Raw genomic sequence first — 22,168 nt, forward strand, 5'->3', positions numbered from 1 at the left:
TTGTAGATCTAGAGATTACGTTTTGGTATTCAGACCAAAACACTTTATAAGTTTTTATCCCTTGGAATAGCAGATTTCAGATTTAATTATGTCAATAGCCAAGGAATTGATACAGCTAATGGCAACAGCTGAGTTTTCTTTACCTCGCTGCAGCTCACCTGTATAGGTGCACCTGTCTGTTACTTTCTGTACAGTAATCCAGAAAACATAACCAGGAAGAAAACATTTTCAGGAGTCGCATGACGTTGACGTCATGTGGAATGCGGACTACTTATGCATTGTCAGAAATGAGTGACCTGAAAACAAATTGAGAGGCACCAGAAAATGCTCCGTTTTCTCTGCTGTTGCTGCTTCTCGAGTGAAAACTCCGGGAACGAGGTATGTGTTTACACTGTCGAGTTTTATGTAAATGTTAATAAGATTATAAAGTGGCTTCATTCGAGTTCAGACGACAAACTTGATCACTACTTTGCTTCACTGAGATTACTGGATTAACACATTACCACTAGCCTTATTTAATGTAAAAACGGAGAGGACTACACCCATTATAAAGCTTTAATATATTTGGATCATGCTATACAGTTGTTGAAAAAAGTCCCTCTAACAGTATTTTCATGGTGTCTCAGAAGTGCAGTGATAACAGAACCTTGATGTATAATAAGGTCTCCATAAAGGTAGTGTAAACCACATGTAGCAAAAGAGTTTCCCCTCGGGGATCAATAAAGTATTTCTGATCTGATGAAATATTTTTTGTCTAAGATGTAAAACATGAGCACTGGGTTGGTGCAATGAGTTTATGACAAAGTAATTAGGCTAATGAGTCCAGGTGAACACAAGCCTTAGTGCTTTATGTCTCTTTCTGAAAAGTGCCAGTAAAAAACAAAACAAGATTCTATGTAAACAAAACAACACTGCTATTTCAGAGGCAGCCTCTCCTGCACCCCGGACCATCTGACCTGAATGGAGGTGGATCAGCCAGGCAGACCCAGCCAGCACACAGAGGTACATCATCTCTCTAAATGTTTATGTTACTGTCTCTCAAACCCGTACACTTCCAATGCATAAAATTATGGACAAATTTTAACTACATGCATTCTTTTTTGTGTGTCTGTGTGTGTGCATTTTTGTGATACTCTTTTTTTCCCCTCCAGATGTACAGACCGTGAAGCGTATCGGCAGGCTGGTGATGAGGCGAGTGGGTGTGCCAGAGTTGGACCAGAGGTTTTCTGACATGGCAGAGACCTTCAACGAACAGCAGGAGTGCTATGAGGCCATGGTCCGACACATCAGCAACCTGCGACAGAGCTATAGGTGTAACCACAATGATACCCTGGCTTTAGCCGAATGTATTGGGAAGATCAGAGAGGAGCATGGTAAGTGACACACTAAGAGCTCCCCACCAGTGCAGGCAATGTGATGGCAGGTTTCCTTGCCTCAATTTTCTGTTTCCTTTGTTTCTCTGTTTCAATCTCCATCTCTCTCCACTTCCAGAGGCCAAGTACAGCGTCTCTCTTAAGATAAAGGGCTATGACTTCTCCCTCAATGTGGTTCCTGTGGGGTCAGAGTGGGAAAGTGAGGAGGAACCACTGCCTCCGCATCTGAGATTGGCTCAGGATGAACTGAAGGGCACTTCTGAGAGCGCTAAGGCCACCATCTCAAAGAATACCACGCTTCAAGAGCTGATTGGCTGGCTGCTCCGTATGAAGGGTCAAATGGCTGAGCAAGTGAAGGGGAATGCAGCATCTTACCAGGAGCAAGGAAGACTGAATGAGAACCTGGAGGAGAACATGAAGGAAGTGAAGAGGGCAAAGGAGTTGTCGCTGGGATACAAACAACGGGCCGGGGAAGTCCTCACTAAGGCTGCACAGATAGCAGGGGCTTATCTGTAGTTTATGCACATTTTAGATACTTTATTTGAATCCACCAATTACAGTACAAGTATACAGGATTAAAATATTTACAGAGGTTATGCACACTTTTCAACAATTATGGATAGAGAAAACACTGCCTCACTGCTATTGGTAAACTTGCCAATCGCAACCTAGTAACCTAGTGTTCATATCTGGCTTTTAAATGTTTTATTATAATTTTAATAAATATAGCAGAGACTCACTCTAACACTTAATATACATTGTCTGTGTAAAGGCTTACAGTATTTTCCTGGATGGGTGTAATTGTACCAGCTAACATTAGGGGGCATGGCAGGATCACTTAACTATTCTAACAGTTGCTCTTCAATTCATATTCATCAGATTTAGTCTGTTTCTCAGAAATTCTACTACATGGATAAAGATTCCCTAAGTCCCAGAATAAGGTACCAAAATAATAAATGTAAGAAAAGTTGTTCTTAGGCTTGCCAAATGCAGTATTCTGGTTGTGAACTGCACTGGATAATACATTTCTTCTATAATGCAATAGAGGACAGGACAGGACATAGTCTCCTATAGCAACAATGGGAATTGGACCGGAGGTTTGTTGTGATTGTGTTTTGTTATTGTACAATTCAGAGGGAGATTTTCTGCTTATTATCCACAGAAACCCATGCATTTATTAACTGATTAAAACTGCAGTTTTTTATCTGCTATCAATGTGAAAGCAAACAAACACATGGTCATATGCCATCTTGATAATTAATTTTGGAAAATCCATTGTTCCAGAGGTCATTGTCAAGTGGTCATGCATTATTTATCCGTGGGAAACAGTTTTAGAGTACTGCTTTCACCTTAAGCTTTACAGATTAATTTGGCATGAAGTGTGCAGGATGTAGTGGGTAAAACCTGAGAACGAGTTGTTAATCTCTAAATAAAAAAGTTTGGGAAATAAAACAAGTACATTGCTAAAAAAAAATTGTTTATATAGGAAACCTATATTATATATTAATTATGCCCTCCATGACTGATTCGATCCCGTGTTAGTGCGACAAAATGGTTAAAAACGTAACTGATTATGTTCATAATTAAAATGTGAATATATTTTAATTAAACGAATCAAAGGAAATTACTGACTAAACTTCATTCAACTGTAATTTATATGCTGCAGTATAATCAATTATTCTTACAATGCAATCATATGCCAACTGTCAATGAATGACTTATTTCTGTGATTCATTAAAAAGCATCTCTGGTAGATCACTCTGTCAAAGAGCAGTGGCTGACAGCGACAACCTACCATGATTGTGGAAATGGTTACCTTGCAGCCTAGCCTCTCATTTAATTGGATATTGCATTTGGGGGTGCGGCAGTTTGATTATGTACTACTCACTCATTGGCTCGGACGCCTGTCACTCCGTGGAGTCCGAGTCCCCTTGTCTAAGGTAGTCTGAGTGGAGAAAGTAATGAGGATGGAAGGATCTGATGTAGATGAATTATGAGGAGATTTATGGAGTAGTGAAGTGATAGCCGTTTACTCGCCTTGTCGGATCGACAGAGGACAGCGATACGAGGAAATTGACAGATAGCATGCCAGTAAGTAAACTTCCCCGGTTTACTTGGTGTCGCGCCTTCGCTAACTAGCTAGCTAACTAGCAAGCTAATCTGTATAAGCAACCGTGGTGACAGCTCGAAGTCATTCAGCAAGCTGAGTGTGTGACGGCGGAGGGTTATTTTACAGTTTCTGACAGATACTGGTTAACAAATACACTGAATTATATGGCCGGGAAAGCTAACGTTTACCATTGGGCTACCAGTACCTTGAGACAGAATTGCACGTTGTTTAAACGCAAACTGTGTCACCAGTTGTCATTGTGGGAAACTAGCTGGTTAGCAGTGCCCGTGGACAAGTATAGTTACTAATTAAAATAGCTATAAAACATGAAATAAAACAGCAGTCAAGATGGGAAGGCTTCCTGTTCCAACATGTAAAGCTAATGAGCTTTTCATTGCAACCATTTGTCATAGAGAGACTTTGTACCTGACTTTATCTTGTTTAGTAACAGCTGTGGGTGTGTGTGTGTGGGTCTGTCTGGACCTTGTTAAGATACTTGTTAAGATTCCTCTAGTGATTCCTTTGTGTGTGTGTGTGTACCAGCTTGGCATGGGAAGAGACTGCAGACTAGTATGTTAGATAATGCGTTGTTAGGATTTTTCTAATAGCCATCATGTGATGCAGTTTTCCGCTGTACCGCTCAGCCAGTTCAGGGGTATCCTGTCTAAGAGCCCCATGGCAGTCCAGCTGTATGAAATGAGCTCCTTCACCACTGTACATGCTGTCCAATGTAGAAAAATGTTTGTTTTTACATTCTTTGTTCTTCACAAGGGCCTTATGCTTCTGGTGGTGTGACAGTTATTTTTTAAATAAGATACTGTTTGCAGCTTAGTTCATAGCTTGTCTTTTGCTTTCCATACTGTGTGTGTGTGTGTGTGTGTGTCTTTGTCATTAGGGAGAGGCTTGTCCTTTAGCAGTAGACTGGTTTGTTGAGTGGGTGATGTGCACTGTTGAAGTGGTGTCATTAGGGTGTGGATGTATGCTGCAGGCTTGTTAATGTGTGGCATCGTGGCTGCTAGTGTCTCAGGCCTCGTAATGCTTTTTGACAGTGAAGCCTGGCAGGTCATGGAGCAAGGAGATTGTGCGTGCTCTGCTGTCATCCAGCATCACAGCTAGAGTCACCCATGCCTGCGGTTTCATGAAATATCCTGACAATTTGAGCAATGAAAACAGTTGCAAACCCTCCTCCTTGCACCAAATTCTGCATGTACACAAGCACAATATAGGTGAAATACAGTTGTTGATTTTCTCAACAAAAGTATATTTTTGTTGGCATAGATACCAGTAGATGGAGCATACTTTTAGCTCCATGAAAAATCTTGAAAATCAAAATAATCTGCACCAAAAGTGGTATTTGAATGTGAAATTCTAGGGCTGCACATGAATGGATTATGAGAGAGTTGTCTAACTGTGACAAGAAATGCTGTGAGAAGAAGGGGAGATAAAAGAGAGCGTTAGAATGAAAAATCAGTGATGTTAATCACTGGTCTCTTCAGGCTCAGTTGCTGCAGGAAGACAGGGAATTGGAGGGGTGAGATAGGGACGAAGATACATCACTGGCTTAGAGGCAACGGAGAAAGGAGCGGAGAAAAGGGTGTAGGCTGCTATAAGAGGATTCCTCCCTGTCAGATCTCTCTATCTATCTTCCTCAGCAGCAAACACCACACACACACACAAACCACAGACACTGTTGTCATGTCTACTTAGCTACAGGCAGTCCTCTGCTATATATGTGTTTGCCAAGAGAGAAAACAGAAGCAGAAAAGCAGAACCCCTGTTCCTCCAAGCTATACGCAACCTGCTATTGAAAAAGACCTGGGGGGAGTGCAAGGTGGGAGGCGATGATGCAACATGCCAAGATAGTCCAAATAGAGATGATAGCAACAGACGGCATGAAAAAGATGTGATATAAACTAAAGAGAGATGTCAAAACAAAATGCTGAAGTCCGTGGAATGGACAAACGGTGTAAACAGATCTTAGCAGGGCCGTTGAACAGGAGGTTAGGTCCAGCTGTGAGCTCTGGGCGTTTTAGAGGCTCTGTCATTAATGACCACCATTATATAACCCTGCCTTCACCTTTACTTGGACACCCCACAGCTCCTCAAAATAGTTCCTTAACAGCTTTTGCTCACATTCAAGTTGAAACAAGTTTGGAGTCACCTGTCCAGCTTTTTGACAGTTGACAGCTGACGTAATTTGGCCATTTTGGGTGGAGGCATGTTGCTATAGTTCCTGGTTCTGACATTGGTTAGTACAGTTTAACAGTTAAATTGTGGTTTGAGAGTGTCTGTACAAGAGTTGAGTCAGCGGAGGAAACTTCTGCTAGTTTAGGTTCATTACAGCTTATTTGATCTTTTTACAACTCTTCATCTCCCTGTAGCTTTAATTCGTTGAGTAATGTGGGTCATTATCAGCCTAACCAGTAGTTTGTGTGGCTTGCACCCTGTACCACAGGAAAAAGCAGCTGGGGCAGCTCTGTCGCTCGCATAACCACCCACTTTGTCTCTCTCTCTCTCTCTGCTTCCTTTCTTCCCTCCACTCAAGCCTTCAGTCTTATTGGCCCACTCACTTCCTGAAGGTTCCAAAGCATATGTGTAATAGGAAATGAGGTAATCAGCGTGTGTGTGTGTGTGTGTGTGTGTGGGGAGGGGGGTCCCCCTAACTCATTCAATCTCACTTGGACTTGCTTCAATTCTCTCTCTACCAGCTTTCCCAGACAGGTATGTTCTCACTTCACTACATGTCACTGTTTTTTGTATTGATCCATGTGAAGTAGTATGTGTATGGTGTGTTTGCCTCAGGTGTTTTGCAGTAACTATCAGGAGATGCAAGCACACTTACAACATGGATTAGGAATGTAAACTCAAAGGAGACCTGTTTGTGTTGGAAGAGGTCTTTAGAAGGAGGAGTCAAAAATAAGCTCATTTAGACTGCCAGCCCTGTGTGGGTGTGTGTGTGTGTGTCAGAGAGTTTAAGACCGAGGCGTGGGTGTAAATTCAGAAGGAACGAGCCGTCAACTTTAGCTAGCTCACAGGAACAGGTTTTGTCAAACCATACACATGCTTGTGCAATGCATGACACATTCTCTGTCACTCCTTGGCAAGTATTTTGCTCCATCAGAATTTTGCATTGGTGAAAAACTCAGTAAGCCACAGCTAGGTTTCTAAATGCATTGGTTAGATCAATTTCTTGAGCCGGTTTGGATCACAGAGGTGTGTGTTTCAGTGTCTTTCCTTATCTCATGTGTTTCCCAGAGCCTGGGAGGTTGCCCGGGGATAGCACAGATTGAAACCTAATGAACTCACCTCTTTTATTGACCGTACTGTCTCACTCCTCTTGGCTTATACATCCTTTGGGTCGTACATTCCTTTTATCCCTCATCTCTCTATCCATCCATTTATCTCTCCCTCTATTCATTTAGCCATTGATCTCTGCTGTGTTCATCCTCCCGCACTGCCTATCTGTCCCTCTCCTGCATTTATCATGCATCTACTTCTTCATCACTTCACTGATTTATTACTTGTGCTTGTCAAACCTGCTTTGCTACTTATGCTTAACACTGGTTTATTCATGTGTGTGTGTTTGTGCTGGTCAGTGTGGTTGTGCTGGACAGAAGGAGCTCACCAGCTGCTACATTGTTTCTAGTGTAGTGTGTGCTCTCATTGATTTCTGTCATGATCTGTGAGTCTATAATGACATGATGAGATGGCTAACAGCCAGACTAAGACGGAAGACAAACATCTGCCAAATAACATAATTACGCTCTATAGTGTACTCCAGGGCAATTAGTTTTCTATTTTCCTCCACCTGTTGCGCATGCCTGTCTTCAGTATGTCAGCAGAGCCTAGAAATCTTTGAGACAGGGCATCGTGTGCTGTTTGTACCGTCTTGTGGTTTGAACGCAGTTCATGGGTATGCAGCCCCAATGTATTTTTAGTCTGTTCATCTTAACTAAAAATATCTCAATGTTAGAGCTGGAACAATTAGCTGGTTAAACAATTAGTGGGTAGACAGAAAATTATTCTGCAACTATTTTGGTAATCAATTTATTGTTTAATTTATCAAGCAAAAACAGTCTCTTGCTGCTTTTCTTAGTGTTATATTATTGTAAAATGAATGTCTTTGGGTTAGGACTGTTGGTTGGACAAATCAAGGTATCTGAAGAGGTCAACTTTGGCTCCAGAAAATTAAGAAGTTTCGCTATTTACTGACATTTTATATACAAACCAATTTATCGATTTATCACAGACATAATTGTTTGATTATCAATTATGAAAATAATTGTTAGTGGCAGCCTTACACAGCATACCATATTATATATCTTTCTAACTGTTGGAACAAGATGATAATCTTCATACTCCATTAAAATGGCTAAAATAACTTCACTGTAACATGCATGGTGAGGATCATAGATGGGTGTCATTACATTTTTTTTGTTGTTGTTGCTCCTAGAACTGAAAAATGATTAGTCGATTAATCAATTAGTTGTTTAAGGGCAAATTAATCTGCAACAATTTTTACAATCAATTCATTGTTTAAGTTATCTTAAAAACAGAATATCTTTGGGATGTGGGGTTTGTTGGACAAAACAAGCAATTTGATGATGTCACCTTGGGCTTTAGGAAATGGTGATGGACAGTTTTCACTACTTTTGACATTTAATAGACCAAATGAAATAATCAGCAGAGTGAAAATAATTATTAGTTGCTACCTTTTGACTGGCATTTTAAAAAAACTTTTTGAATTTTCAGAATATTTGAATTTTACCCTGTAAGGTTGACGTTCAGGTTTATTTTATCAAAATCTCAATCACTGAATACTTTCCAATGTTGTGTAATTCCTTTGCACTCTTCACATGTTTTTTTTTTGTTTGTTTTTTTTACATGTATGTGTCATGTTTTACATGATTAAAATTATTTTCAAAAAAAACTACAGCTGCATCCCGTTACAGTAACTTTACAGTAAGATTACATGCCCCAGATGCCAGCGTGGACAGAGCTGACCGGTTAAAAGTCTCTGTATGAGGAGAACTCGTCCTTTTACAAGACTGACTCATCCGCACTCTAATCACAGCCTTTTTGTTTTGTCATTCAGTGAGTCTGCCATCAAAACGCACATCCTGGCTTTAGATATTGCTGTCCTCCCTGTTGTCTTCACCAGTGTGAAAGAACAAAACAACAGACCGCCACAAAGGACTAATTTCTCTAAATGGAGGCTATTCTGCTTTATAATCCTTCCCCATTTCATGACTCACTGGCTCCCCTCCCCCCTTGTCTTCCTGTCATTGGTACAGTCCATAAATAGACACCTGGCTGCCATGGAGGGACCAAGCACCAAAATAATACAGAATACCAGAAAAGCATTTAGATGTGTGAAAGACAGATTAGCGAGCAGAGAAGATGGGGAGCGAGAGAAATGTTGTGTGGGAGGATGAGCGGAGGGACAGAGGGAGCAAAGCAGGGACGGGGAAAGAGATGAAAATAGTAATAATAACCGTAAACTTTTTTTTATTGACACACATTACATATACATAAAGAGATATATTGTGACATGTATATGCATGTCAGAAGGTTTTTTTGATAATCACGGTGATTGAAAATCAGGTTTATAATCTTCTGAATCTGCAAGCTAGTCTATTTCTTTGAATTCACTTCCAGAATATGTTTAAAATATTTTCTTTCACAGCCAGAAAAGTTGACACTTTTTAAGAGGAGATTGTGTGCCTGTCATCCACTAAATGAAGTGTTTTAAAAGGTGGAATTGTGCCACCATCTGCTCAAATTTGAGCACATGTTTCTGCATGAAAAGTGTGCACATAGAAGGGCTTCTTCCTCCCTCTTTCTTTTTCTCAGACTCTGTTACCAGACATACCAAACATGGACTTTATTTCTGCATTCAACAGCCAGTTTAGCCTTGTGCTCGCAGTTTCAGAGCGCAGACACGACATACCCCGCAGTGAAAACAGACTGCTAGTGGACAACAGATAATCCATCATAGATGCACACACACAGTGTCCTCCTCCTCATCTGAATGCATATGTCTCTGGTCAGCAATTGTCTTATGGTGACAGTCGCAATGCAGAGTTGGTGAAAGTGACTCTAGTACATGGAAAGACGAGGACTGCAACTACTGATTATTTAAATTATCAGTCAGTCTTTCTCTTTGTTTCAGTTTGTTGATTTAGTTCAGTTTACAATGATATGAAACAAGAGAAAAGCAGAATATCCTTACATTTGAGAACCTGGAACCAGTAAATATTTGGTATTTTTAGCCAAGAGTCTCTTGGAATGGCCATGTTGGTCAGTCTACCACTAGTCTAGACTGAAATATCTCAACAACTAGCCTATTGGATGGATATATATTTGTGGTCCCCAGAAGATGTATCCTAATGACTTTGGTGGTCCCCTGCAAATATTAGAATTTATAAAAGGCATAGTATAATTATTGCCATGGGGTTGCCCACATTCCCACAACGTGCCCTTGTCAGCATTGTGCTCTGTCATTACAAAAAGTGACAAAAATAAAATACAGTTTTTTGTAACTCCAAAAACATGAATTTCACTTACAGACATATATACACACACACACACACACACACACACAGACAGACAGAGCTGATCGTTTATGCTACATATTTAGTTTTTAATAGAGATTTAAGGCATAGCTGAGTTAAGTCTAAATAGCCATTGCATTTTCAAAACAGCCAGATTGATATATGATTGCATTACCTTTGTGTCTGCATTAAACAGCCATCCAAACAAATACTCTTCTGTGTTATCATCATCCCCACATTTTAGTAGATATTTTGAAATGTGGTTTAAAAATCCTGTCTTAATTTTTTCTGATATTTTCTTTCTGTCTTTCTGTTGCTCTTTCTCTCTATATTTCTATCTTCCACTTTCTCCCTTCTGACTACAGGACAGCAGTGTCAGTTAGGAACCAGCAGGTGCTTTATTAAAACATAGAGAGAGAGAATTAAAATGACATTGAGAGCAAAAGAAACACTGTCCAGAGAATAAGCAATATATGATAGGGTAACATTGGAGGTTCAGTAGAAAAGAAGCTACATTCATACAAGTCGAGAGCCTAGAGGAGGAAAGAGAGAAGTTAAGATGCAGACAGCGTAAGTCCTGTGATGGATAGCAAGGGATATCAAAAATAACAAAGAGCGATGGAGGCAAAGATGGAGGGAGCAGAGCATTCATTTGATTTCACCATGAGTAAATGTTAGCTAAAGCAGGTAAGCCTCTTTTTCTGTCTGTCTCTGTTTAGAGTCATCCAGACTCTACAGCCTGATCAACAAGCACCTCAATTCTGCTGTGCCACATTTTTTTTTCTCTCATCAGTGCTTCAACAGTGAAGCCAGCCAGGCTTCTCTGTGTGGGTGATTTTTCGATTTGCGAGCCTGAGTTGAGAATAGGTTAGGTACTTGCTGCAGAGGTGTGTGTCTGGAGAGGAATGAGAGGGAAACAGGAGAGCGAGAGGGAAGGAGAGACTTATGCTTCTTTAGAGTGTTGAATTGATGCCTGGAGTGTGTACATTCACTTTTCACCACTGCCATGGCATTGTTTGCTGTTTGTAATAGAATATGTTTATCAGGATAACAAATAATAGAAAGGTGGTAAACATGGCAAGAGCCTTGTTCTAGCTGTGATTGCGTGTGTGTGTGTGTGTGTAAGCAAATGCACTATATATTTGCTGTGTGTCAATAATTATGCAGAGTGTGTGTTTATACAGTATTTCTTTCTCTCTTAGGTAGAGGTGACTCCACTGCAGATGAGGGAACATGTTGGCTATGGACCAAGGAGTGGTGGAGGAATGGCTGTCAGAATTTAAGGTACTGCTTTATTGTGTGTGTGTGTGTGTGTGTGCAAAAAGCAATATTAAAATGCACATACCCATATTCAGTATGCAGTATGTTCTCTGCTGCTTATTATTGGCAAAATGTCTTCCACACATAAATAAACACACTCTTTGAAGTGCTTCATTACCAGAGAAATGCATGCTCCTGCTCAAACATGAGCACTCACCGAAACGTGACTGCGACCAAAACCGAGGCTTGGTGAGGTGTAATAATAAAGGAGCAGATGAGATTTTCCTGTGTGAACGTACGACGACAGACCTGTCGTCCCCTCTCAGTGAAGTTGACCTCTAAATGTAATCAGATCGATGTGACCGACAGCTTCTTTAGACACTGTCACTGCCTGTCTCTGCAAGATTTAGTCAATATAATTTAGGAGCAGTCTGCCTGCACATACAGCAGTAATACAGAATGTATTGCTATACTACTTATATTTGCCAGATCACTCATATTGATATCAATTTTGTCTCATTCATATCATCATATTGGGCACATTTCTTGCCTTAAAATGATATGTGTGTGTCCTGGACTTGATGTGAATCAATGGGCAGCAAGTGTTTTTTAAACAGATTAAATTTAGACTACATCAACAGTTGTTTGACTAGTCAGTACTCACTTCTCAACTTATCATGCTGTGTGTTTATTTTTAGAATATTGGTAAGTCAGTTAGTGTATCAAACTTCAACTGTTCGTATGTGTGTGTGTTTCAGACCCTCCCTGACAGTGCTGTGTCCAGCTATGCCGCCTCACTAAAAGACAAAGGTGCCCTGGTCCCCGCACTCTACAAGGTCATCCGGGAGAACTACAGCGATGTATGGACACACGCTTCAATATTTTTTTCATGTAAACATTATCTATCGTAAATACCTGACCACACAACCTTCGACCAACACTTTGAGTATTGTCATGTTTCCAGTGCCATCATTTACCTGTGTATTTTTACACAACCCTAATTATCTTGTGTTCTTTTTGTCTTATTGTTTTGGGTTTTTTTTTTTTTTTGGTTAATGGATCTGTACTGTCCAGCACACTGTATTATCCAAACACTGCTGTGCTTCATCCTGGCATTATTGATGAACCATGAATAACAAATGCAACATTTATTACAGCTGTAGTGGGAGTTATGATGTAACCATGTGCCCATGTTTTTTGGTTTTCTGTCCTCACCAGTTGCTCGAGCCAGTGTGTCACCAGTTGTTTGAGTTTTACCGGAGTGGTGAGCTGCAGCTGCAGCGTTTCACGCTACAGTTCCTGCCAGAGCTCCTGTGGAGCCTCTTGTCCGTCAGCGCAGCCAGAGACCCCCACACCTCCGGCTGTATCGAGGCCCTGCTGCTGGGCATTTACAACCTGGTAGGGGAGAGGAGGAAGGTGGTGTGTGTTTGTGTGTGTGTGTGTGTGCGTGCACACATTTACTTTTTCAGTACCACATTCTTATGTCACAGCTGATCTGTTTTATTTATTATCAGTGGAGGAGAGCTGCTCTTGTTAATAACAATAAATTGTTTCCAGTGTGGTAAGTGCAAGGCAAGGAAAAACACAAGAAAAAAGTTCTTGACCCTTTGCAAGTGGGCCTAATCATGCAGTTCCAGAAGCAGGGGACTTAACCGCTCAACTATTTCAAGGATCTGCGTCATGTGTTTTGAAAGATTACTTTATGCCCTTTCGACAGCTATGCATAAAAAGTGACAGGAAATATGGGTTAGAAATAGGGGAATTGAAAAACAATGACTTTGCAAATACATACTATGGATGGGTTGCCCTCAAGCTTCCCACAGAGAGATGCCAGCACTAGTAATTATTAAAGTGTGTGGAGTCCTATTTTCATCCATTTTGGCTCTTGAAGTTCCATCTATCAGCAAAGTGCAGTGTCCCCTAACTTCCTCTCTGAATAGCAGAATAGGTCAGCTGTCACTCAGCACACTGGCTGGCTCCCATTAATCTATTTGACATTAACATGCACACAGGGGACACCAAAACCCCAGGGTTTGTGCGTGTGTGGTCACACAATATATTCACAAATAAGCAAACACACATACACCAGCAGACTGAGTGGGGAAACAGAGATCCTGAGGTCCACACACAAACACCCACACATAACCGATAAGTGTGCTTGTAAAGATAAGCACACGCTCTTTAGAGGTTTAGGGCACACACCGAAAAAAGCTTCTGTTTTCCATTGTTTTCTCGCCCACAAAAACATTTTCTCTTTGTCTTCCTATCTTTCTCTTTCACAGGAAATAGTTGATAAAGATGGACAAAGTAAAATATTATCTTTTACCGTCCCTTCCCTCTCCAAACCCTCAGTGTACCATGAGGTAAGAAACGCACGCAGATGCACACAAATCTTTCAATTTGGTTTTGCAGAGATGTTCAGTTTGAAAACTTCATCTTCCTCTCCCCACCTCCAGCCTTCAGCCATCGGCTCCATTGCCCTTACAGAAGGGGCTCTAGCCAATCACGGGCTGAGCAGGGTGGTGTACAGTGGGCCGCACCTCCAGAGAGAGACCTTTACGGCACAGAACAGGTAAAGAACAGGCTGGATGGGTGCACTTAAGACTGCTGGACGGGTGGTGATGTGTCAGCAGGGTGGAGAATTGTGCTTGTTTTAAAAAGGGCTTTCCTGGTAGCAGGCTGCCTGCTTAGAATTGGCAGCAAACGCCAGCCAACAACTAAAGTAGAAACACACATGAAGGAGGATGAACAATCTGACAAAGAAGATTCTTCGGTAGCTTTTAAAGTGAACTGTGCAACATATTGCCAAGAAATTGATTTCTGCTGTTGTTACAATATTAGACTGTCTAAACTGTATTCACTAACACAGTTTAACAGATGTCTGACTAGTATGACTAATGAAACAGTCCATGAAACTCAGGCATAAGGAACCAGTTATACATTCAGTTCAGATACTGTTTTTGATGCAGTCAATGGGAAGGTAATTTGGGACAGAAATGCATCAAAAAAGTTTTACTTTCAGCTGAGAGTCTCATTAAATGTGGTAGATTACCTTAAAAACGTGTCTAGTTTCAGTGACTCCTATCCTCGGACTTGTGTAGTGATAAAGAGTTTAGACGCTGCCAGGACCAATTATTCTGTGCATGGTGCACTAGCGTCAGTGATGGCCCATGGCAGTTGTCCTTACTTTGTTGCACTTGAAGGTGTTATATTGCTGTTAGGGTTTCTTTAATTAATGTAATGAGGACGCACTGCAGCCAAACTCTGAAGGTTGTGGTGGTCTGAGTTGAATGTCCTCAACTTTTTTCTGATAATCTGATAAATTGCCTCAAGTGATGTCACTTGAGTCAGCATTGGTTGGGGCTGAAGGCTAAAAGTTTGAAAATGGAAAAAATCTGGGGGTGTGGAGTTAGAAAGAATGAGCTTACCTTGCCTCTAACTAATAACACACCCGAATCAACTGCTGTTGGCAGTTTGGTTTTATTGTGGGTAATGTAGGCACTAAGTTTAACGTAACTGTCTGAATTTCTGATCTAATATGTTTTGAAATTTTTTGTTTTTTATGTAATGTTGTAATGTAGTTGGACATAAGATGTGCTTTTTTAAGGGTATGTTTGTGTTGTTGAGATTTGAGGTGCTGACCTTCCTGCTGCTGTGCTACAATGCTGCTCTCAGCTACATGACTGCCACCTCCCTCCAGTCTCTCTGTCAGCTCAGCTCCAGGTAAAACAAACATACACACACAGACATATCAGCATAACCTAATATACTGTAGCGACCCGTGGGTCACTTTGTCATGAGGACTTTATACACACACACACATACACACACACAGGCTAATTTAATACTATGTGACCTTTGTGTCACTATCTTGATTATTGATTTTATTTTGTAGGAGGCTACTTCCACAAACACACACACACACACACACACACAGAGGCACTTTTTTGCAAGCGCTTGCTTATCTGATCCTCTTATAGACTTTGCTGCCAGAGAGAGCCAAGATACCGCTATTCGGCAAAGAGCTGCGATGTACACGAATCCCAGCTCAGTGATTTTGGTAATCTGCCAACTTCAGTTGAGCATTGCTCTGATAAGCACAGAGCTAAAGAGAAGTCATCAGCTTTGCTTTCCCCTAGATAGTTTGCTGTGTGTCAGCCGTGTACAGTATACAGCAGCTCCTATAGCTTCAAATGCACAGGTGGTATCATAGGTTTTAGCTGAATGCTATTTGTTGCAACTTGATACCTGTTGTTTGGAAATAATAAACTATCTACGGTTTATGCTCAGAAGTTGTTCAGTACTTTTAAATCTAGTGGGTAATGTAGTAATCTATTAATAAATCATTATGTAGCATGCGTTGTATGCAGTGTATGTTTCTGTGTGTGCACATGTATGTTTATACCCAGCAATTATTTGCTCATTGTTGTGTTTGTAATCCTCTCACCACAGGGAAGTAAATTGCCTTCATGGAGCTGCAGCCAAGTGGCTCAGTGGAGTGGTTTCCCTAAATGAAACTTCCCTGTTTCACTGATACAAGATCCCCTATTGTGCTTTCTTTGGTTATCCTTCAGGGTGTGTATATGCGGTTACCCACGGCAACAGATGCGGCGCTACAAAGGCATTAGCACACGGCTGACAGTCACGTCAGAGTTCTTGGTTCAGCTCATCACAGGGATACACTACGCCTTGTGAGTGTACACACATTCCTGCACAAACAGCCAGACCAGCACAGCACAGACTCACTGATCAGCTTTAACTTTCCATGTCGTATTTCTTTAATTGGATGTACTGCCAAATGTTTTTCTTCTTACTTCCTTCTTTCTCCGTGTCCTATCTCTATGACAGCATTTGATTTGTTTTAATTATAATGTACCTGTTTAAAAGAGGTACTGGACTGTGACAATCACTGAGCCTGTACACTTTGCATTTTGAGTGTGAACCAGTTTACATTGCTGTGTTGCATTTCATAAAGGACTTGACATCTTTATCACAGTTTAACGTAAGCAGCAGTTAGCATCAAAGATCTACCAATATCTATAGTTCTACTCATTTGAATATGTACAGTATGACCGCCTCAGCTCTGATCTAATAATCAAGCTGTTAAAGGGGCTCTGTGCAGTTTTCTTGTAAATAAACAAAAGTTATGTTTACATTCTCTGTTACCCACCAAAACGCATGATGTGTATCCTTAAGGTCTAACAAATGTGTTGAGTGCATTTCTTTCCTCAAAACATTGCAAAGGCGATTTAAAGAAAAAAAAAAAAAAAAAAAAATTTTAAATCCAGCATTGTTTACATGTTTACTATCTTGCAGTCTTCTTCTTCCCTGTTTTTGTTGGGGCATTGCTGCATATCTTGGCGTGTTACCGGACACTGTTGATCAGTGGAATAGTGTGACGCCATTGGACTGTGCATCGCGTCACCTGCGTGTGCACGTGGGTGTACAAAATGGGGACCCACTCATAGAAAAGCAGCTCCATAGCACTACTAGAGGTCTAAAACTCCACAGGGAACCTTTAATCTGTATCTTAGACTCGTATGCTATCTGTATTTACATGTTTATGTGATTTTGTCTGTGTGTAGGTGTAATGGGGAGGTTGAATTGGGATCCAAAGCACTGGATGACGTTCTGTATCGGGCCCAGCTAGAGTTGTTCCCTGAAGCTCTGTTGGTGGGTGCAATCATGTTTTTCTGCTACTATCACATCTCCCTCCTCTATGTGTGTTTTTAGAACTGTAGTGTGCATGTGTGTGTGTGTGTGTGTGTGTGTGTGTGTCTGAGAGAGAGCATGTGATTTAGACGCACATGCTCGCCTGTGGTTTTGATTCATGCACAGCACACTATGCTGTATTGTGTTGGTCTCTGTGTGTGTCAGAGACTGCAAGCAGAGTGTAATCCCACTAGATTATTTACATGCTTTCCGCTCTGCTCTGATAAGCTATAATCCTTGAGGCCCAGGGAGTAGAGGATTGAACCTAAGCTCACAGTATTACTACACAAGTCAAGGTGTACTTCTCCACAACAACAACAATCAAAACACACGACCTTTGTATTCACGTTAATAAGAATGGTGTTGGGGTTTAAAAAGACGTTTTTAAAATAAAGAAACTACTTTGTGGACACGTGCTATGAACACACACAGCTTAGTGTGGAAGAGTTAAAATATCAGTGTTTTGTCCAGTGTGTTTATTTGTGTTTGCTTGTTACTATGGAACACTCCGGATGGCGGATAGCTTAGCATAGCTTGGTGGCATGTCCCCCATGAGACCAATGTGTTGCAGCCTCACAGACAAAAGACATATTGTGTTGTGATTACGATGCCTTCTACCTCATGTTACGTACTCAACTGTTACATGATCATTAGTACAAGAGCCACTTGAGAATTTCCAGCGAGAACAGAGGTTATTATATACAGACTTATGAAATAGTCTTATACATATAGAACGAAATACAAAGCCTTTTGTGTCTGTGTAACTCAGTCAGTTTGTGCTAAGATTTTAGGTTTATCCCTGTGCATAAATCTGGTAGAAATGGGATTATTGATCAGATCTTATTGGTTTGGTCACATGATCTGAACTGCAGTCTGATTGATGAGCAAAATGCTAAATGTCTTAGTGGTATCAGAAAAGCTGCTCTTACAAATATTGTGTACTAGGCCAGCGCTTTTACACTTGGATCTTTTTTGTGTGATCTGTCTGTGTTTGTCCATAATTGGGTGATGGGACAGAGAAACTTTTTCCTGTAGTTGTATTTGCTCGGTGGGGGGGGGGGGTCCAAAACCAAAAAGTTTTTATTAAAACCCTTAATATTGCATCTTGTTGCAATCTTGTTTAGGTAATTCATGCATCAGCTTTAAAATCATACAAATAAGATCTTTAAAAAAAAAATGTAATCAGTAATTACAAAAATATATTTTAAAAAGCAGGTAAATCTCTTTTCACATTTTTTACATTAATGAGACCTGATGAGCGGTTGTCATTGGTGGCGTGGCTGAAATGAAAACGACTACATAAAACAACTGTCTCCTCTGCTATCATCCAAGGTTATGCCCAATGTCTAAGATGGATTCTTCCTCAGTTTAAAAAATTAGAAAATGTAAATATAATGTCCCAACTTGTAGAGTGGCTACAATTTTCTAAATGACCTGCTCTCTCAGGATTTGATATACATCGGTGTGTGAATGTTGCTCAAGAAACTGCAACTGGACCTGATGAAGATACATAGTGATTTCAGGTGTAAATTTAATTTGGTTTAACTGCATTCAGATACAATCTGGCCTTGAGACACATCGGTGCCAGTTATAAAGGGGAATCTAAGCTTGTGCATTGAGTTTTTTTGTCAGTGTTTTTAAAAATGAGCCACATGCAAACTGTATAGCATCAGTTTGTTTTTTCTAATTGAGGAAACTGTTCCTCACAACTCCTTCACGCTTAAAGAAAGCATCTTTTGATTTTTGCTACCAGTTATCGTATCCACACAACTCTTGAGTTAGCAGTAATTGTTGTGGTGTCCACACTGGTTGGTAAGAAGTAGCACAACAGACAACAAGGGGCCCTGTAGTAGAACGCAGAGACAAAAGTAACAGGATTACCACCAGGTGACATTGAATAAAACATGTTGGGCCAGTTTCTAACTTGTCAGTGAGCCAGTACAATTCTTCACTGGCCGAGGGCCACTGGGCATTCTTTCTGTGAAACTCTGGCATCCTCTGAAGCAGTAATTTTTGTGGATGTGTGCTTCTGCTCGCCCTCAGGTGGGTAATGCCATCAAGTCGTCATTGCACGGCGCAGCACTGAAGAGCAATATCAAGGAGGGTGCACGGAGTATCCAGGTGGAAATCACACCCACCTCTTCCAGGATCTCCCGAAATGCTGTCACCTCCCTCTCTATCAGAGGACACCGCTGGAAGAGACACGGTGAGACTCATACACAGGGAAAAATGCAGATTGAGATGTAGGGACACAACTGTGGGAGTTCAGGTCGCTGAAACACAAGAAGAGCTCTTGCACGCAGTTTTCACGTTTTTCTTTAAAGATTTTGCACATTTGTCACATTTTTATCAGGTAATAAAAAATAGAATAGTTTGATTGAAGAACAAATCCATGCCAAAGGAGAGAGCAAAAGGTTTAGATCTCTTCATTGTTCACTCCCCCCACCATTTCATGTCCTGCAGTCACTGTGTACATAAGTGTTGATGTCATCCTTCAGTCCCTAAGCTCGTAGAGCATCTCCTCATTCAAAACCATGATTTCCTGTCTGATCTGTTAGGATTTGCCCAAGTTGGTGGCAATACAGAGACAGGCGAGCATTCACAGTTTGAGAGCAGTCAGTGAAAAACAGAAGGACAGAAACAGGAAACCAGAGAGCAGGTAGTGTATTTATAGTATAATACAGATGAGTTGCAGTGCTTACACTTTGAATGTGTTGTGTTTTGCGTAGTTTCAGCTCTGTGCCAAAGAAACTTTATAGTATTTAGATTACCATAGAACAAATGAGACTTTGCCTTTTATTAGTCAATGAGGACAGTCTGTGTGTGGTTTAGAATTAAGAGAGAGTTGCTCTCTTCCCAGTGTGCAGATAAGGCAGGTAAATTACAGCCTTCAGCTTGTTTAATGAGTAGGTTTCGTCTTGAGCCTAACGCCCGTTTTTCATCTCATGGAACCTGCTCATTGGTGCCCCGTATCAGAACTACTTGTTTATGCGTAGATCTTTTGTTGTGAGCAGATGATGGAGGGAAATACAATTAAATATTAATTAATGTATAGGAGTGAGTGGTGACCCAGTATGAAATGCGATGCGATTCCATTCAAATACTGTGTTCATATTCATCTCCATATAGCATGTATTTTGACCATGTGTTATGTTCTGATCACTATGATTTTTGTCTTTTTATTTTTCTGCCATTACATTGATTACCTCTGTCTGTCTTGTGTTACTGTGGTCGTGTGTGCCTGTGCACATGGCCATCTTTTTGTTTTTCACGTATGTGTGCATGATACGTGTCTGTCTGTCCATCTCTGTGTGTGCGTGTGTATATGTCTATGTATTGTCCCACTACCCCCATGCTTCCCCACCAGAGTCCCAGGAGGTGAGTGTAGACAGTGAGGCTACGCTGGGGGGCATGGCCATCCCCGAAATCAGTGTGACAGGCGTGAGCGGCGAGCGAATGCCCAACGGAGACTCCCTGCGGCCACGCCCTGACGGCCGCGTCCAGCCCGACTGTGACACGTTGGGCGCCGCTTCCGAGGTCAGCATGGACCCCCGAGGTCATGACTCCGGCATGCGGGGTCAGGAGGTCAGGAGGCAGAAGTCTGTGAGGCGAATGGTGGAGAATGAGGGTTCTGGGTCAGCCTCCACAGGGAGGAGCCAGTACTAAGGTCCTGCCCCTCCTTCCCCCTGCCCCACTCCTGGGGTAACCTAGGTAACCATGTGTGGGGGCGTGCTCTGAAAAGCTGCATGATGACCTTCCCCATTACCTTTTGCGATGGGCTCCAGCACCCTCTCTTTGCCTAATTGCACTATTCCTCTCATCTGTCTATCCAATGGTATTCATTCATTTACTCTCTCCTTTGTGGCTAAAGCTTCCTCATGAAGATTTCCTGCTGAGATTCCGTTATAATCAAATTAATTATTTAAGATCTAACTGAATAACAGATCAGTAACCTAATAAAAAAAAAGCTTAATAATGAAATGTGCTTGGCTGAATCACACAATCAAAATAATGTGACGTGTTTATGTTGAGTGGATCCTATTAAAAGCAGAACATCAGCTAAACAAGAAACATAAACAACAGATATAAAAGTAGCTTTATGAACATTAAATATGACACACATAATGTAGATATAAAACTGCAAACACTTTTGCTAGCTGTATCTCGTTTAGTAAAAGTCACTCTAAAGCCTTAGGGCAGGTCACTGATAACCAAAAGGCCTGATGCCCTTGAATCATAAAGCCCAGATATTATATCTCTGTTAGCAGTGCCAGTACCAGGAGATTGTACTCTTAAAATGTTGTTTAGGGATCCAATTCCTGGGTTTTTACTGGAGGGATCAGTAAGCTTTTGGGTCTCTTATAGCGCACCTTGGTACACCTCGACACGTTACCCCTGGGTTGCACCTGGAGATAGATTACTTCCTTCTGACTGGTAGCTAGTAGCTGAGGAACGATATGCAGGTCTTGAATTATTTGAAGCAAAAACTGCTCACAATGTTAAATCCAGACTTAAATCTGATGACTCCTGACCTGTTTTGAACAGGCGAAATCTGACCATGAAAGATTTTAACAGGACCTGTCTATCCGTCTGTTTACCAGCTGTTTACAGGTGTTCTGTTACAGTGATAGCATCAGATCACAAGTGTGTATTTGTGTATATACGGGTGGTTGGCCCTCAGACGGGTGTGGATGCATGCCTTGAAGAAAGCAGGAAAGATGTTGATGTGTGTGTGTGTCTTTAGAGTTAGTGAAGAGAAACAGATGCATTTAGGGTTTACTTATTACCTTTGTTTGCCTTCCTCTACTTTCCCTTTGTGGTCTTTCCTAGGCTTATGCTCTTAGACTCTGTCCTCTACTGCCTTTGGGACAAAACATGCACTCCTCTGCCAATAAACCACTGACTGTTGTCTCACAGCGCCGCTGGTTAACCTAACCTGTGTGTTGAGCTGGAATACACAACTTGCATTGTCTCATGTCAGGTGGCAAGATGTTAGCTGAGGTTACGGTGTGAAGGCGCCACCTGCTGGACAGTGACAGAGCTTATCTGTCATGCAGCCCTACACAAAGCTCAAAGTCCTCACATAGGACCCCACATGCAAAACATTTAATATATAATATTTTTAAACCATGTTAATACTCTACTTAATAATTTGATTG

At 41.2% G+C, this 22,168-nt stretch overlaps 2 protein-coding genes across 5 annotated transcripts in view; both read left to right on the forward strand.

The window, feature by feature from the left end:
• Nucleotides 1-124: 124 nt before the first annotated feature.
• On the forward strand, nt 125-2,997 carry si:ch73-345f18.3. Its single transcript, XM_044170590.1, has 4 exons — nt 125-378; nt 924-1,002; nt 1,152-1,373; nt 1,492-2,997. The coding sequence occupies exons 1-4, from the start codon at nt 325-327 to the stop codon at nt 1,887-1,889; spliced, it is 753 nt and encodes a 250-aa protein (XP_044026525.1). The 5' UTR covers nt 125-324; the 3' UTR covers nt 1,890-2,997.
• Nucleotides 2,998-3,265: 268 nt separating this feature from the next.
• The window catches only part of fam126a (family with sequence similarity 126 member A), a 21,304-nt gene continuing 2,401 nt past the window's right edge, over nt 3,266-22,168 (forward strand). The window contains exons 1-11 of one of the 4 annotated variants that reach the window (XM_044170589.1): nt 3,266-3,464; nt 11,240-11,321; nt 12,056-12,157; nt 12,516-12,695; nt 13,580-13,660; nt 13,754-13,869; nt 14,925-15,020; nt 15,872-15,988; nt 16,883-16,970; nt 19,053-19,215; nt 20,377-20,720. In XM_044170589.1, the coding sequence (XP_044026524.1) occupies nt 11,271-11,321; nt 12,056-12,157; nt 12,516-12,695; nt 13,580-13,660; nt 13,754-13,869; nt 14,925-15,020; nt 15,872-15,988; nt 16,883-16,970; nt 19,053-19,215; nt 20,377-20,675 (1,293 nt within the window). In that variant the 5' untranslated portion in view covers nt 3,266-3,464; nt 11,240-11,270 and the 3' untranslated portion in view covers nt 20,676-20,720. Of the gene's footprint in view, nt 3,465-5,918; nt 6,205-11,239; nt 11,322-12,049; nt 12,189-12,515; nt 12,696-13,579; nt 13,661-13,753; nt 13,870-14,924; nt 15,021-15,871; nt 15,989-16,882; nt 16,971-19,052; nt 19,216-20,376; nt 20,721-22,168 lie in introns of those variants that run through there. The other 3 variants (XM_044170586.1, XM_044170587.1, XM_044170588.1) reach the window with 3 other exon arrangements.

The sequence above is a fragment of the Siniperca chuatsi genome, linkage group LG17 (assembly GCF_020085105.1).
Source record: "Siniperca chuatsi isolate FFG_IHB_CAS linkage group LG17, ASM2008510v1, whole genome shotgun sequence".
In the NCBI taxonomy this organism is placed as follows: Eukaryota; Metazoa; Chordata; class Actinopteri; order Centrarchiformes; family Sinipercidae; genus Siniperca; species Siniperca chuatsi.

Bases quoted from the DNA above. Each gene is read 5' to 3' on its own strand.
- si:ch73-345f18.3 (XM_044170590.1), top strand. From the start codon at position 325: ATGCTCCGTTTTCTCTGCTGTTGCTGCTTCTCGAGTGAAAACTCCGGG. The intron at 1,003-1,151 runs GTACATCATCTC...TTTCCCCTCCAG, and splicing joins GACCCAGCCAGCACACAGAG to ATGTACAGACCGTGAAGCGT. The intron at 1,374-1,491 runs GTAAGTGACACA...CTCCACTTCCAG, and splicing joins GAAGATCAGAGAGGAGCATG to AGGCCAAGTACAGCGTCTCT.